General features: G+C 46.0%; 1 protein-coding gene across 1 annotated transcript in view; it reads right to left on the minus strand.

Annotated features, from left to right (window-relative positions):
* Nucleotides 1-8,923: 8,923 nt before the first annotated feature.
* SERTAD4 (SERTA domain containing 4) overlaps nucleotides 8,924-15,708 on the minus strand; it is an 8,127-nt gene continuing 1,342 nt past the window's right edge. Inside the window, exons 2-4 of the mRNA XM_014950471.1 lie at nucleotides 15,684-15,703; nucleotides 15,122-15,237; nucleotides 8,924-11,935 (exon numbers count right to left, since the gene is read on the minus strand). Coding sequence (XP_014805957.1) covers nucleotides 11,183-11,935; nucleotides 15,122-15,237; nucleotides 15,684-15,703 — 889 coding nt within the window. The 3' untranslated portion in view covers nucleotides 8,924-11,182. The remainder of the gene's footprint in view (nucleotides 11,936-15,121; nucleotides 15,238-15,683; nucleotides 15,704-15,708) is intronic.

Raw genomic sequence — 15,708 nt, forward strand, 5'->3', positions numbered from 1 at the left:
GCAGGATCAGGGCATGCACCGTGGCAGACTTCCTCCATATTCTGGCAAGGGCTAGGGAAATGATGGAGGTGTTTCTCTTCTGCTTCAAAGCAGAGGGTCTGGCAGCAGTTCTCGTCCAATGACAGGGAGTTTGAAAGAATTTGACTTAACACAGTGTTGGTACAAAGAGAAAAAAAAAAGAAAAAGAGTTAAGGCTGTAGTTCAGACACCACTGAATCACCTCCAGTTTTCCAGGTTCAAAGGCACAGGAGATAACATGGTCATGTCCCTTCAACAGCCTCTGAGAATCAGAAAGGCTTTAGGAGGAGCAAAGCAGGGGCAGGAGCGTGGACACATTGGGCCACCTACAGTGGACCACTGTGCCCAACTGTCAGAGCACCTTTGGGTGCCAAGAAGCCATGCTTCTGGGAGCCTCAAGACTGTGGTTCTTCTCCAAACAACCATACAAGAGCCATAAGGCAGCTGTTACTTCCCCAGGTGGTCTCACTGAAACATGAGCAGAGCTTTAAAGCAGAATCTGCATGTCTCAGGTAAGCCAGGTCCCAGGAGAAATGCATGGGCAAAATGGACAGTCGGAGAAGACCACTTAGCCACATGCAGGGCTGGACATGGAGATGCTTCATACTATGCAGATTTGGCTGCCACCAAACAGTTCCAAATATTTGCCATTCGTCATAGGTGTCAGAAATTGCATACAGATATACCTACAGAAAGTCCACACACAGAGCTCTCTGATCTTTCTAATTTCCCATTTCTCAGGGAAGGTTATGTCTTACAGACCTCTGCAGTATTGGCCTGAAGGAAGTACAATGAGTCTGGCCAGCATCAAGGGTTTAAAGCACTGCAGCCAGCTGTTCTCTCTGACCCCGAAAACTTTTCAATCCTGCACAATTTGTGTTTCTTCAGTCCAGCTCCACAAGGAGGAGGAAATAATGGCTCCATGGGTGTCTTAGTACTGTATGTGGCTCAGCAGATCTCCTCTGATAAGCCTTGCCTAGGGGTCTGCCCCCATGCTGGGTTACTGATCTCACTGGAGGTGTACCAGAGCAGATTACGTGCCCATCCTCTGCTCTGTCTGGCATGCTTTGCTTAAATTGACCACACTTCTGGTGAAAGAGTGAAATTAGGATGGGAGAAGTCGTAGAGCCTGCTTTTCCATGTAAGTACTGTGAGCTGTAGAAAATGGACACTGGCAATGGATGTGGTTGATGAAGCTATATTTGGTTGTTATAGAAAGGAACAACCCAGTTTCTGAAGTCATGGTAGAAACAGGCTCAGAGAAAACAGACCTGATGTTGCCTCTGCAAGATGCAGAGTAAGCGCCATTGCAGATCCTAGGAAAGAGATTTTTCACACGTGGGCTGCACCCTGTTTGCTGTGGACAGAGGAGACTGTCTCGGGGTCTGTGGCTGCACACCATGAGGACAGGATTAAAGCACTGGCGCTGCCCCACGCTCCCAAGCCTGCAGGGAGCCTACCTGAGATTCTTGCTTTTCAGCTCTTGCTTTTTAAAATTTCATCAGTGCTCTTGTGTGGTGTTTTATGCTCTCGGGCTGCAAAGAAGCACTCTCTGCTGCAAAAAGAAGCAGTCTCTTTAAATCTTTTTTCTTTCCCCCCTGAAATGAATGAATGTAAAGCATCACCCAGTGACACTCCCTACCGCTGCATCCATCGGCACCCTTTGTGTTTTCAGGGACATACTTTCCTTATGAAAACCAGTTCCGTCTTCTCCGCTGCTATGTGAAAGGCTCAAACAAATGTCAGAAAACTGACTGACAGACTGTACAGGCAAAGCGGAGAACCTGACTTTGTTCAGGGCTGTCAAGTGCACAAAGTAAACAAAAGAATAGATCTATGTAATTTTTCCTCACTAATCTCTTTCAACTACAACTCTTATTTTAGATATTACTTGTGAAGGAAAGCGCGACACAATGTCAATGTGTTTTAACTGTTGAAAGTCTCATTAGTTTTGACAAATAGTTATAATAAAATTTATCAGAGAAACATATCAGAGGCACGAAGCCTAAACAATGTTGTGTTTTTAGTAACCATTTGAAGGTTATGGCTCCCTAAACTACCATAACGTGTTATTGTAACTCCCTGATTTTGTCCTTCCTCAAAGCCTACCTCTGGCTCTTCCCCCAAGTTATCTTTGTCAGAGGCTCAGCAGCTTTCCTCTCCTATGCACGACCAGGATGGAGCAGTGGGATCTTCCATGCTCTTCCCTCAACTTGCATCCCCTCGCTTGATGAGGTTTCATTGAATACAAATATCTGGGTGAAGTATATTCATGTTTTGCAGAAATCACCACCACCACGGGTGACAGAGCTTAGGCAGCTCCCCGCTGTAGCACAGACTGCCTGCGGGGCTGACAGAGCTGCCCTCCCAAGCTGGGATTTACTCTCTCTCTGCCAGAGACTCTCCATCCAAGGGAGCAAGAGAAAGAGTTGCATATGCAGGTTAGATTTTTAAATCCCTTTCTGACAGCACGATGCAGCTGCGTGCTGCAAGCGCCTCTGACAGACATCGGACCCAGGGGAGGAACAGCTCTGAAAAACCTTCCCCGGGATATTTTTGCTCCTTTTACTTCATTCTCCGCATTTCTTCTAACTCCTGGGGTGCGTAATTTTCCTCAGTCAAAAACCAGACAAAAGGGGGGAGGAAAAAGAGCGGTGAGAGGTACACTGCAGTGAGTGGGCAGCCAGACCGCAGGCGGGCAGTGGCACAAAGCAGCTTATTTCACACCAGCCAGGGAAGGGAGCATGGGTTTTGCAAACACCAGGGGCCATAGCAGCCTCCATCCAGCCTCAGCCATGAGGCAGGAGCAGATGTGTGGGGCAGCTTTGCTGCGAGCGAGGTGGGAGAAGAGCTCACCACACCTGGGAGCACCCAGGAGAAGGCAGCTGGGCAGGGAAAGGAGCTTTCCTTGGGGTTCATAACCTCATGTGCAACTACACTAGCACAAATCACCAGTGCCCCTCCGTGCAGCTTTGCTGTTGGCTAATGACAAAAAACGGAGACAAACATCAAGTGTTTGCACCCACAGACTTCTCCTTGGCAACACGCTGCCCATGCACAGCCCTTCCACCTCTGTGCCAAGAGGGGCCAAAAGCAGCTGGTGGGGAGGCTGGGGCCACCTGGCCCTCCTGCACTGATCCAAACCCACATATAGACCCCCCAGCCCACCCCACCAGCTCCTGCACACCAGGAAGAATTCACCCCACATCCCCCTCAGACCTTCCTGCCAGGCGGGGAGAACCACACTCCTTTGCCGTGCTTGCCAGGCAGCCACGACAACAGCCACTGGCACCAGGTTTTAGATGAATGCACTTACAGCACGGCTACACTCAAAACACTGAGGATTTCTATATTTGCAATTAGAGTATTCAAATTGTTTTAACTTTTAGGCAAGGGGGATCTATTTATTTTCATTTTATTTTGTGTTTTTCCAGTTCTACCTGGAATTCGGATTTATGTAACATGCAACCAAATGTGTCAAGGTATCTGAAGGCTCAAAATGCACAATGCAATACTATAATATAGCTCTTTGTTATGCAAATTATTTCTTCCCAGCTGCTCCTGCAATGAGCGCCAGCCCGACCTATCAAAGGGGAACAAAACCTCTAGGCGAGCTTTCTGCTGCAAGGTCCCTGAGCTCTGCGCTCCAGGGGCTGGGGCTGCATCTCCTCTGGCACCTGTAAACCAAGCCGAGAAGTAAACCAAAACAATTTAATATTGCAGCTCCACCGCCGCTGGGAGCATGAGCTGGGAATTAAAAAGTGATACCCTCTTGACAGTCAGGTTGCCATGATTTACGTTTTTCTCCCGGGTCCCCTCCCCCTCCACATGCATCTTCTCAGCACTTCTGAGCACAGGGGGAAAATGAAGCAGTGTGGGAAAACATCCACTCAAACCTCAGAGGCTCTGCCGAGGTTCTGATTTTGGCACCCACCAGGGTAGCACTATGTGATCATGAAAGATTTTTAGTGAGCGGGTGTCAGATTCATGACAGCCAGAAAAAGCTGTGGTTGCATTATTTCAATAAAGTTCCCAAGTAATAATAGTAATAATAAAGGTTTCATATATTCAAAATTAAAAGAATGAAATTATCGGCCCTGTTGCCTTTCTATTATTTATGTTGCTATCCAGTTAAAAGAGAGTTTGTCTTATCCCTGTGTTTCTAGAGCCTAGGAAAATATTTTATTGATAGCACATGGAAATATTCAAAGGGAAAAAGGAGCTTTGGCAGCTGGAAAGGGACTAGTGGGGGCCACTGGCAGCCTGAGGGGCTCAGAAGACCACTGGGAATGTGGGGCATCTTGTTAGCTGAATGCCTTATTCATAATGGTCACTAGTGAAATACCTCAAAAGCTGACATTAAACTGTCATCTTTAAGCCTCAGAATTAGCAAATGGGCGCTTCCAACGGGTGTATAAATTCATGCAATAAAAATCCTTGTCTCAGCCTGTGTGCAGAATAAGGAAAAGGATCTGACAGTAGCTTATGCCCTATTCATATTTTAAGATTTTCTTCATGACTGTGATGACTACACAGGTTATTTTAAAATTTCAATCTTGGAGCAATTCTGCAACAAAGGTACACTCTGGGACTCCATTAACACTGTACACATTACTTCTCATAGCAAACAGAAAATGAAACTTGCCACTATTACACTAACTAGTCTGCTGGTAAACCAGAATTCAATCTGTCATGCAGAGAAAGGGGTCAAAGAAGGAGTAATACATATTCAGCCTCTGCAGGTAACATGTGGGCTGATCAACACTTAAAAATTAGTCAAACTATATATTCAGGATAATAAAAATTATAATAGTAATAGAAATCGAGAAACGCAGGTCGCTTTGGTCATACTTGTTGAGACGCACAGGAGATAAATTTGGGAAAAACATAGTATTGCAAGTATATTACACTTACGGGATAGCAACACTTCACGTGTGTTCACTGTCAGATGATTTGTAATATAAAGAGCAATTGCATTTTGATCCAAAATCACACTACTTTATCGAAAAGAATAAATGGCCCCATGGCAGCTGTACAACTAAGAGAATGTGGCTGGTAAATGGAGCCTGTCACAGAAATAAGTACAGAGGATTTCACCCTGAAAGAGCAATGGATGTAGGAAAAAACCAAAACAACAATAACCAAAGGAGAGGGTGGTCAGTTGATACCACCAGGCACAACTTCCCCAAAAATCAATGGTACAGCATCATCTCACACAGCCAAGGGTCTGATAGCCCATCATCTAGCTGCAAAACATCTCCGAAACATCAGCCAGCAAACTGCCAGAGAGCATTTGACACCAGCCACAGCTCACAGCAGAAGCAACATTGTAGGGTCCCTCTGAGCTTGCTGGAGATGTGCAGCCATGATGGCTACAGGCTAGCTTCTCATGGAGGAGGCACAGCCACCGACCACTGCTACCACATCACCCTCCTTCGCAATGGCCAGAGCTTCTAGCTGTTTCAGGAGGCTGACACAACCCGTGGTACGGGAAGGGAGAAGCACTGCTACAGGAGGCAGCACTAAATGGACTGACCTCAAGCAGCCAGACCATTCATCTCCTTTCTGCAACCCCAGTATGACCAATTAGACACTCTCTGCAGTAAATTGGAGAATGATGCAGTATTCATTGAGAAGAATTACTAGCCATGGAAAAAAAGTTCTTTTTAGTATTCAGTATCTCCACATTTTGAGAGTTTTGTTGGTCTTGGGGTTTTTTTTTTGCTCAGGTACATGCTTCTGAGCATACACAGACCACCTATCTGTGACTTCTCCTCACACCCCCTGCATTCCTCAGAGGGACACTTGAACACAGAGATTAAAAGAAGTTAACCTACTTACCTACCTCGCCTTTCAGCTGGATCTGGTGAGAAAGCTTTGCACACCTTGCAGTTTGCACCACTTTTGCAAAGCTGAGGAACTGAGAGACCACCTTTCCCCATAGTGCACTCACCTCCTTGCTCTGACTTAAAGACTACGGAGAGCAACAACAGGCCAACCACAGCCCCAGATGCAACCATTTACACATGATTACTCCCTTGGAGTTTAATCTAACCTTCCACACCTGACTCTGGGCCCCTTGACACGGAAAGCCACTGACCCAGAATGGGAAATTGAGCCTGGTCTTACAGCTCCGTGAAGAGCCAAGAGGAGTGAAGGTCTCATCCCAACGCCCCTCAGCCCCAGGCCTCAGTTCCCCGGTGCGGGGCCGGCAGGGTACACCTCGCGTTAGCAGCCTTAATCTGAGCAGGATTAACTGCTGGGAAGGCTCTCGGCACCCTGCCACGGCTGTGTTTACATTAGAGAAAATGGACCTCACAGAGACAGTTTGCAAACACCACAAGACGAACTTTTGTAAACTCCCTGGGTTTAGTCATCCTTCCCCATCTGTCAGAGAAGTTAAAGTGAGATTGAAAAAACACAGGAAATTACTGTGTATTCCAAGTAGTCGTGACTGAGCGGCTTGGCTGTTACATGGGATGCCTTGTGGAAGATTCACATCTCCCAACATTTCCAGCAAGATCCTTTGCAGCGCTTCCCTGGCTGCGATCTTTTAGCAGGCTCTGCACGCCCTGCCAGGAAAAGCCTCTGGGGTGCTTCGTGCAGCTGCAGAAAAACTCACACCAGTACTGAGGAGCCCAAGAGGTTACCTTCAGAAAGCGAGGGCAGCCCCTTTCTTCGAGGTTGCAAAGCAAGGGGTTAGCAATGAGAAAGGTTAGGTCCCTCTGGGAGGCTTCCAGGTGGGAGTTATGCTCACTGAATAAAACGCCAGATGAATTCCTTTACCCCACAGCAGTTTAAACCTTTCTCTGATGTGACTGGCTAGCTCTTTTTGTGATAAAACTTAAGAAACTTCTTTTATCAAGGTTCCTGGCATGAGTAAGCAGCTATTGCATTTGCTACACCTCTGGCTAGAGCCTTTATCTCAAGAAGGCACTGAAAGGGCACGAGTCAAACCCAGACTAGAAATCACCTTCACGTCCCTGCTTCAGCCATAGCCCTTTAATCACCAAATCACTACCACTGTGGCAACCTGAGCTACTGGCAGCTGGAAAGGCTATTTACCTGGGTGGGTCACAAATGGCACGGGCTTCCAGGGGGGCCACAAAGGAGGCAGACATGCTGCACCCTGGCTAGTTTGTTTAAATTCCCCTGTAGATCAGACCTCTGAACCAGCTCCCCGCTTCCCCTGCGCAAACCCGAAGGGTGGTGGCAGCCAGCGTACCGCTCCGCCGGCGCGTTGTGGTCTTCAGTGACAGGGGAGTCGGTAGATGAGAGAGGTAAACGGAGGATGGAGGGCGCACAGGAAGAAGAAATTTGAAAAACATCTCTTTACCACAAGCTTTGCTTTGGGGTGTAACACCTTCAGGGCTGAAAGAAGCACTTCATTTCTGCGGCTCAGCCTGCGTTTGTTTTCTCTGTGGAGCCAGCTGCTACGCTGGCATTGCAAATCGGTGCCAGCTGAGGCTATTTGAGTGCTGGGAACGCTTAAGTAACCGTCGTGTTAAGCTGTTTCAACAGTTTAGCTAATCCAGTAAAAATAGTGAAATTTTTACCAAAAGTATTAAGTAGATATGAAGCACAATGATATTATGCTGCGTGTTTTGAAAAAGGAGCATGATTTTTTTCAACTGAAATGAACTGTGCATTGCCAAGGGAAATGTATTAGCTGGTGGAAAGCCATCCTGAAGATAAAATGACACCTCTGTTCTCAGTGACAATAAAATAGACCTGACAGGAGAAACATCTTTTTCTGTTACTGTTTTCCATGTATTATTGAAGTACCGTTATAAGCAGGGATTAGCCTGCTGAAAGGCACAGTACTTTACAGTCTTACACTCTAGGAGCAAAGTATCTTATGATAAAGAGTAAAACAATCTCCCTAGAGAGAAGGCCTTCTGTCCAGTTCTTCCAGGCAGGTAGATCAGGATCAGGTTCAGGAGCACTCACTTAGCAGTTATGCGTGGGACATAGGAATGAAAGGCATTAGTATAATCTTAGAAAAGAACTAGTTCTTGAAAAATTGTGATACTAGCATAATGTCCTCAGTACTGGAGTGTGCAACACGGGAAAAGGCCTATCAGGTTTACACTCTCCACATGCCATAAATCAAAACAAACTTAAACCATTAAACCCATTCAGTCCAGCCCAGCTTGGAAATCCTATCAAGGTCTATTGCATTTCTGGCAATTGGACAAGGGTGTTTCCACCTCCCTTTTCTAACATGAAATACCTCTGTCTCTTCCGAAGCAAACAGGATGACTTAGCTGACTCCTGAGTCTAATACATCTACTTTCACCGTTTGCCATTATTTTGTGAGGCAGGGTCTGGAGAAAGGCAGAAAAGAGCACTTACCCTTAGGCCAGCCTTCATAAATTAGACGACATTTCACCCCTTACAGACCCTGATGACACTCAATAAAACTGTCCAGAGATGTAATGGCTTAATTTCTAGGTGTCCCTGGAAGCTGTTAGAGCAGCCAGAGTAGGCAGAGTTCTGCTGATCCAATGCTTCAGCTGATGCAAATCCAACTCAGAAGACTCTGCAAAGGGTTATATGTGTGGGCTTGCTCTTGAAGACCAAGGAACCCCTTGGGGTCAAAAAGCTTTCAGCCCCCCAAAAGTGCTAGCTGATCTGTGGCTTGGGCAGCATTTGGCCAGGTGTTATCCTTGGCTGTACATGCAAATCCACAGAGAAATCTGTTGCTTCTCAGTACACCTTCAGACCATCCTAAAGCCTCCTGGAAACCCAAGAAGGCTGAGTTCCGTCCTGGGTTCAAACTTGAGGTGCACAGTCAGCTGCAGCCTGACTTCTTCAGCAGGGAGCAGTTTGATTAAATGGCATTTCCTTGGGTGAGGGAGGGGAACATGGGGGAAAGGATCCAGTAGCCATTGGAGATGTAAAATTAAAATGAATTTTGGTCATTTTAATAAATATATATCAAGGAAATTTCACTTTACTACAACAACACATTAGTATACAAGCATCTAATATTTAAGCTTAAAACATCAAGTGTTTATCAAATATTGGAAAAGAGCAGACATTACTAGACTATCTGGGTATAACACAAGAAAAATCAGTTTTTTTAAAAAATTGGTCCTTGTGGACAAATGTCTAAATTATGATCCTACTCATACACTGTATGAATGAGATCTATATTTAATATTATTATTAATAAAAAAAGTTTCTGTCTTGGAGAAATCAGGTGGGATTTATACTTTCTTTCTTTGTCGTTCTTCACAAAGATAACCCTTACAAACTTGTCAGTTCCAACTCACCTGACCACATAAAGGTTATCATTGATCTATGTCCTAGATACTCTCTTTGTGGTCATTTGGGCTGGAGTGGAGGGTGAAGTTTTGTCCTGTGACCACTGGGCTTAGTCACAAAATCTGTCCAGTTTGCCAACAGGACTGTGGGGTGTGGACGCTACCCAAAATAACCGTGGTCCAGGAGGACTCAGGCTGAACCCAGGAAACCCAGAGCAGGAGGTCTCTGACCCAGAGACCCGGCTGACTCCAGCACCGAGCCAGGCACAGCCCAGGGCGGTGTCCACCCCCGGGGACCCTCGTACCCTGCACCGAGCTGGCTGTTTCCCCAGCGCAGAGGTGAATTTCACCCTTTGGACAAGAACCAAGTGGAGAAGATGTCACTTGGATGCACGATGCTGTGGGAACAGGCAGCTATTATGAGTCAGCCGTGGCTTGGATGTGGCTATTTCACCGAGCACACCCTGCCAGTTGTTATGATGACTGTGGGAACTAATTAATTTGGTGGATCTAAGACTCACAATACTCTCAGTCCAACCCTGACTAATGTCTTCTGGGCATTTTAAGCAGCACACTTTTGCAAACGGCCTACCTAGAGATGACTAAACGTTGTCATTAGCCACCGAAATCTCAGCTCATTTCTCCAAAATGTTCTTTTTAAAAATTAAACCCCTTACATTCATTCAGATAAAATTGTGTTTATCGCCACATTATCAATTAACATTGTGCTTTTAGCTTTCTTTGCTTGTCTTCTTTAAATCAACAGCAAAAGTCATAGAAAAATTCCTGCATGCTTTTGCAATCTAAAAGAGAGAAATTATGCGAAACAGAATAAAGTATAAAACATGCCACTGGTTCATGAACTTCATTATACGAAGAAGGAAAAAAGAGAGCCCCAGCAACAGACAGTTGCCATAGAAACACTCAAGCATCGAATGCTTGTTTACAAGAGACATCTCTCTATTGTTTCTTAAATCCCTTCCTAAGGATGGCAAATCAAAAAGCAATTGAGCATCAAAAAGGAAGAACAGAGATGTTTGAATAGGAAGTTGAACTCAGTACTTCAAAGGTTAAAGGTTTTTAATAATATTGATCCAACCTGTGGTTGTTGGTTTTTTTTTTTTTTCTCTGTTTAGGTTAAATCCCTGCTGTATCACTGATTTATACTTAATTTTCACGCTGGCAAAAATTAAGACAAAAAGTAAGGCACCAAAAAAAACCTGCCCTGTGTAACAACAAGCCTCATTAGTTACTACAGCCAAGGTGAAAACGTGCAAGTACTTGAGCGGCATGTTGTGTTTCTGATTAAGATCCCATAAACAGGTTATTTCTTTATGCTATGTCCTATTTTGTCAGTTGAACAAGATGCTGAATCCAGGAATTCACAAGTATCAGTATAAAACGTAAGGATGGTTTATTCCCAGTCCACGAAGACAGTCCTTTGTCAGAACAAACACTGAGTTACAAGGAGCACATCACCCTTGCTGGTAGCATCAATTTGTTTACCAGACTTCTAATTCCTCGGTAAACATAATGGAGGTTCTTCTTAATTAATGGCAGACTTCTTGGGGGCGGGGATATATAAAACGATATGTTTTCCCCATCTGGCTGATTGGTATTTTCAGTAAGGAAAGCTACACCAGAGCTGTACAGACTATGGTGCTAAGCAGTAACGCAACTGTGTTCTTTATGAAGTCTCCGTATTTATAAATAGCCCGCTGATGCAGATCACAGAGACGCTTTACACAATCTGCTCTCCAGTCATTTCAAACTACACGTAATGTTTGTGGCATGATCGTGTCATTTGTAGAAAACTATAAAAAATCCATTCAAAATAAAAATTTGATAGACAAACAAACATGCTGCGCATGCTTCAACAGAGCAAGAAAGATGCCTCATATTTTACTTCCTTTGCTGCAGCACATTTTATTACTTGGTAAAGACTCCTTTTTCCTTAAGGATTTTTTCCAAGATTCACTTATGTTGATGTTGCTCTTGTCATTACATCCAAAGTAAAAACAGTCATAAAATTTGCCTTTGCATTCGAGAGCGTGGGTGCCTCTTACAGGTTCACAGTTTAGGGCGACACTCTCTTGCTCGGGTTCATTACCTCCTTTCTCGTCATTAAATTTTGCCTTTTCCTGATTACCGTGAGACCTGGCATTAGTGATGAACACTTCATTAGCAGGTATCTGGTCATCACTCCTGTAAGAAGGGGCGCTGCCAATGTCATAATCCACCTGCTGGGAACAGCTTGGCATAGAAACGGGGGAGGAGGAGGAAGAAGAGGAAGAGGAGGAAGTATTTTCTGTACTAGCATTAACAGAGTAGGGTAAATTTAAATAGTGACTGCCACACTCTTGATAGAAGCAGCACGTGTGGAGCTTCTCGTACTCCTCCTTCGCCATCCGAAGGCGTTTTCTGTATGGACAGTCCTGAGGCACGAACCACTCTTGTGGGGATGTGCCACCAAAGGAGCAGGCGGAGAAGCACCAGTTGTTCTGCATGATGATTTCCCCATGGATTCTCTTCATTAGGTTGTTGATGAGGACAGATCTCCGCAGGTAGACTTCAGGGTCATCAATGAATTTCAGCTTTTCCAAAGACATGTATAGAATATGGGCCCGCTCCTCAAACACAGAGATTGTCTGAAAATGCAAAAGACAGAAGACATGGAACTGAAGGCAAATGGTTTTGTTCCAGGCAAGCAGAAAGAAAAAGAAGCAAGGTGTTCCCCTGGTGCCACTACTTTTCTCATTCTCTTTCTGAGGCACCTGAAGCTGGCTTTTCATTTTGCACACCCGTGTAGCTGGGAACCTGCTTTTTCTTGACCAGAGAATTCAGCCAGGTTCAGGAGATAAGTAGCTGAGCGTCACACTACGGAGGCAATTGCAGGGCACGACTCCAGGATGGGAGAGCGAAATCCAGATGCACACATCTGGCTCTTTATTTGCATTTGGGTTTAAAACATAAAAGTGTTATGCAGTTTTGCTCCAGTGAAGGCTGGGGGCTTTTTGATGTAAATGGACCCAATTCCATCCCCCGTGGGGCTTCTACAAAGCTCTGAACCCAAGCAAAGGTCCCCCTCCTGCAGCCTCAAGGTCTGCAGGACGCAGCCAGCAGCCATCGCAGCAAGTGTCGGAGCATTTCATCCACTGCCAGTGGAAGAGGCCCTCCAGCGAGGAGGCCTCCATTTGCCAAGCTCCCTTACACTGCTCTTGTGTACAGAAGTGCAGGGAGGGAGGGAGAAACCCATCTCAAAGCATCGCAGCATCTGGAGAGCAGCTGTTGGCCTGCGTACTACACCCTGCGCTCTATGGGACCGGTGGGAACACAGATAGGCAGGGACAAGGTCAGGAAACGAAGAGAGGATAGGGATTTGCAGAAACTCTGGCTCGGCGCCCACAGATTTGTTCTCCCTTCCATGGTCCTTCCAGGACTCCCTTTCTCAGCACTGGCAGCACGGGCAGGTTACTGCCCCCGGGAGGCCCCGGATTCTGCGCTGTAATCACTACCCTGGGAATCAAAATAAGAGAGAGGGGCAACGCATGCTACTGTAAGCACTATTAACTAATTTTCATTTTTAGTAAGAATTTGGTTTGCGTAGGAGGGGAACAGCACAGCACAAAGAGAGATTGCTCTAAATCCCCCCCCCCCCCATCTGTGGCTTGATCATTCTTCCCTTTCCCACATGGTTACAGCATTTTTGCAGGGTGGAAGTCGTAGCTATGAGGACTGAAGGAGCATAAAGCACAGCTGCTTTTCACATCCATTCAGCTCTCCTCAGCCCTCTAGCTCTTTCCACAGCCTGGTCCTGTCTGCAGGGCTTAGAAGCAGCACAGTGCCTCGTAAAAACCCAAATTGGTCCTGTTTTCATGCGATTTCACAGCTGAAGCTCTTCTTCATTAAAGGGAGTAATTTTCTATAATAAATGACTCATTTTAAATTATATTAAGCCTATAGGTTAGTCTGCGTCCTTTATACCTGCCGCAGCAATAGTCAGTGAACCCAAAAAAGCCTGGAGCAAACCAGTAAGCCTTGAACCATGATCATCCTGGAGGGCCACCAGTAGGAACAAGTTGTCAAAGGCGTTCTACTGTTACAAATGTTTGCCAACAGCCCTGGAGAGGGGCTCTGGGCCCTGTCATCATACCCTTTACAGGACAAGGACTCTCGGAATATAACTCACTCTTTACGGGCAGCACAGGTATAAAAATGTGTAAGAAATTCAAAGAAACTTGGATCCTCCCTCCCCCGGAGCTCAGTGCTGCAAACTACAAAACACGTTAGTGCAGAACAGAAGAAACTGGTGACCCAGGGTTTCTGACATGACACACCCCTACGAGAGCACAAAATGATGTCTAGGACAGGTCTATCTTACCAATACCTCTACAGCTGGGTTTTACGCCGTTAGAAAGGGATAAGTAACCATTCCTCCTCTTTGCGAGGAAAACAATCACTGACACAAAAATCCAACAATCTAGCCAAGAAAAAAAACTGGCTGAAGTCAGAGAGTGATGTGATATGTGGGAGACACATTCACTAACCAGAGCACATTTTTCAACACCCTTGGTGCTATTTATCCATTGTTCTGGCAGCAGACCGGACACCTTCTGCAATTAATGGTGAGACAGTTTTCCACCTTCCCGGTCAGGTACTTACTTCCAGCCAACACTATTTGTAGCTGAAAATTCCTTCTGCCACTCTGAGGTCCTTGGGAACCGAGCTCGGCACTACTGCTCACTTCTCCTCTACAGAAATTCCTCCAGGGAATCAGGGTCCCACTGGGCAAACCTCCCTGCCCAGTGTCCCTGGGAGGGACGAGGCACTCGGTTCTCCTCACACCTCAGAAGGTTGCCTCTGCCATGCAGGTAAACACAATGTAGAAACTTGCTCTGCATCTTGATCTGTTTTAGCTTTCTGTCTCTGGGTTTTTTTGTGGTGCTATAAGGTTTTGTGGTTCTATATGGGTTTTGTGCCTCCCGTAAGCTGTGCTTTAATGAGATTATATCGTGTCCTCTCTATCACCAATAGTACACAGGTAGCACTGGACTGCCATGGGCCAGGTACGACCCGGAAAAGTAAGAATGATGTCTCAAGGCATGAGCTACCCTTAAGCACATCACTCCAGGCATTCAATTCCCTACAGGACCCAGCCCTTAATGAACAAGAGCACTAAATCTCTCATTAAAGAAAAAAAAAAAAAAGTTAGATTTCAATTTGTGTATTCACTGGCCTGGTAAATGTTTGCTCTAATCCCTCCCTTGACAGCTTTCATTAAAAAAAAATATTCTTTCATTTACTAATCTGTTCTTTTGGAGTTATTAGCTTTTTAATAAACAGGATTAAATACTGAAGGAGCTTGTATTCGCTTTCCAAATCATTCTGTTTTTCAAGAGGATCTGTAACCTGCTTGGGGTACACGGAACCTATTAGTATTTTCTCCCCTGGAAAAAGTTTTGAATGAAGTGGGGAATCACGGGCCCATTTTATTTATGTTCTTCGATTCTGCTGTTCAAACACTGTTACGGAGCTGTTTCTGTAAGCATGATATAAACTAGCTAAGAACAAAATAATCTGGGGGAAAAAAAAAAGTTATTCTCAGCATTTCCATTTACAGTTGTTATAAATGAAGAAACGCCTTTGCTTCTTAAGCAATTTGATGACAATAAAACAATAAATGTGAACAAGTGACAACAATTTGTTTCTGAGCAAACAGCTGGATCATTCCCCTAATTTCAGCAGAGTATTTCAGCCTTCTGGAAATGGGTCAATCGAGTGTTACTAAGCATCTGAAAAGTCAGAGTAAAAATAATGACTATTAGAAAACATACTTTATGTGTACAGCTGCTGAGCGGTGGATGAAAATCCTCTTCTTCCACATATTTCCTTTTAAAGTATGTGATCTTGGATGTTGTTACAGGATTTGAAATTCCCCTGTAATGTGATCCTGCGGGTAATAAATCAGATATGACAAATGACATGCGGTTTGCCGGAGGTTCTCCAAACAAAAATACTTTGCCTTTCCCCTCCGCGCTGCGGGAGAACTCCACCGCCCGCCCGCCCGCACGGATCCCTTCGCGGCCATCACAAACCAAACCCTCCCCGCACCACGGCACGGCTCGCCGGGCTGGCCCAGCCCCGGGACCGACCGACCGACGGACGGACGGACGGACCAACCGACCGACCCGCCGCCGCCCTCGGGAAAACTTTCCCTCCCCGCCGGGGCCCGCCTTCCCCACCGGTCCCCCCGGGGGAGAGCGGCCGGGAGAAGCCAACCCCGCACACCTGCGGCCCCGCCACGCTCGCCCGTGGGCGACCCCTCCCCGCTTGCCCCCCCTCCGCGGACCAAACCGACCTCCGTCCCGCCGCCGCGGGGACCGGCGCGGTGCCTACCTGCGGCGGGGGGCCCGGGGGCCGG

The sequence above is a fragment of the Calidris pugnax genome, unplaced genomic scaffold, assembly GCF_001431845.1.
Source record: "Calidris pugnax isolate Ruff unplaced genomic scaffold, ASM143184v1 scaffold24, whole genome shotgun sequence".
Classification (NCBI taxonomy): Eukaryota; Metazoa; Chordata; class Aves; order Charadriiformes; family Scolopacidae; genus Calidris; species Calidris pugnax.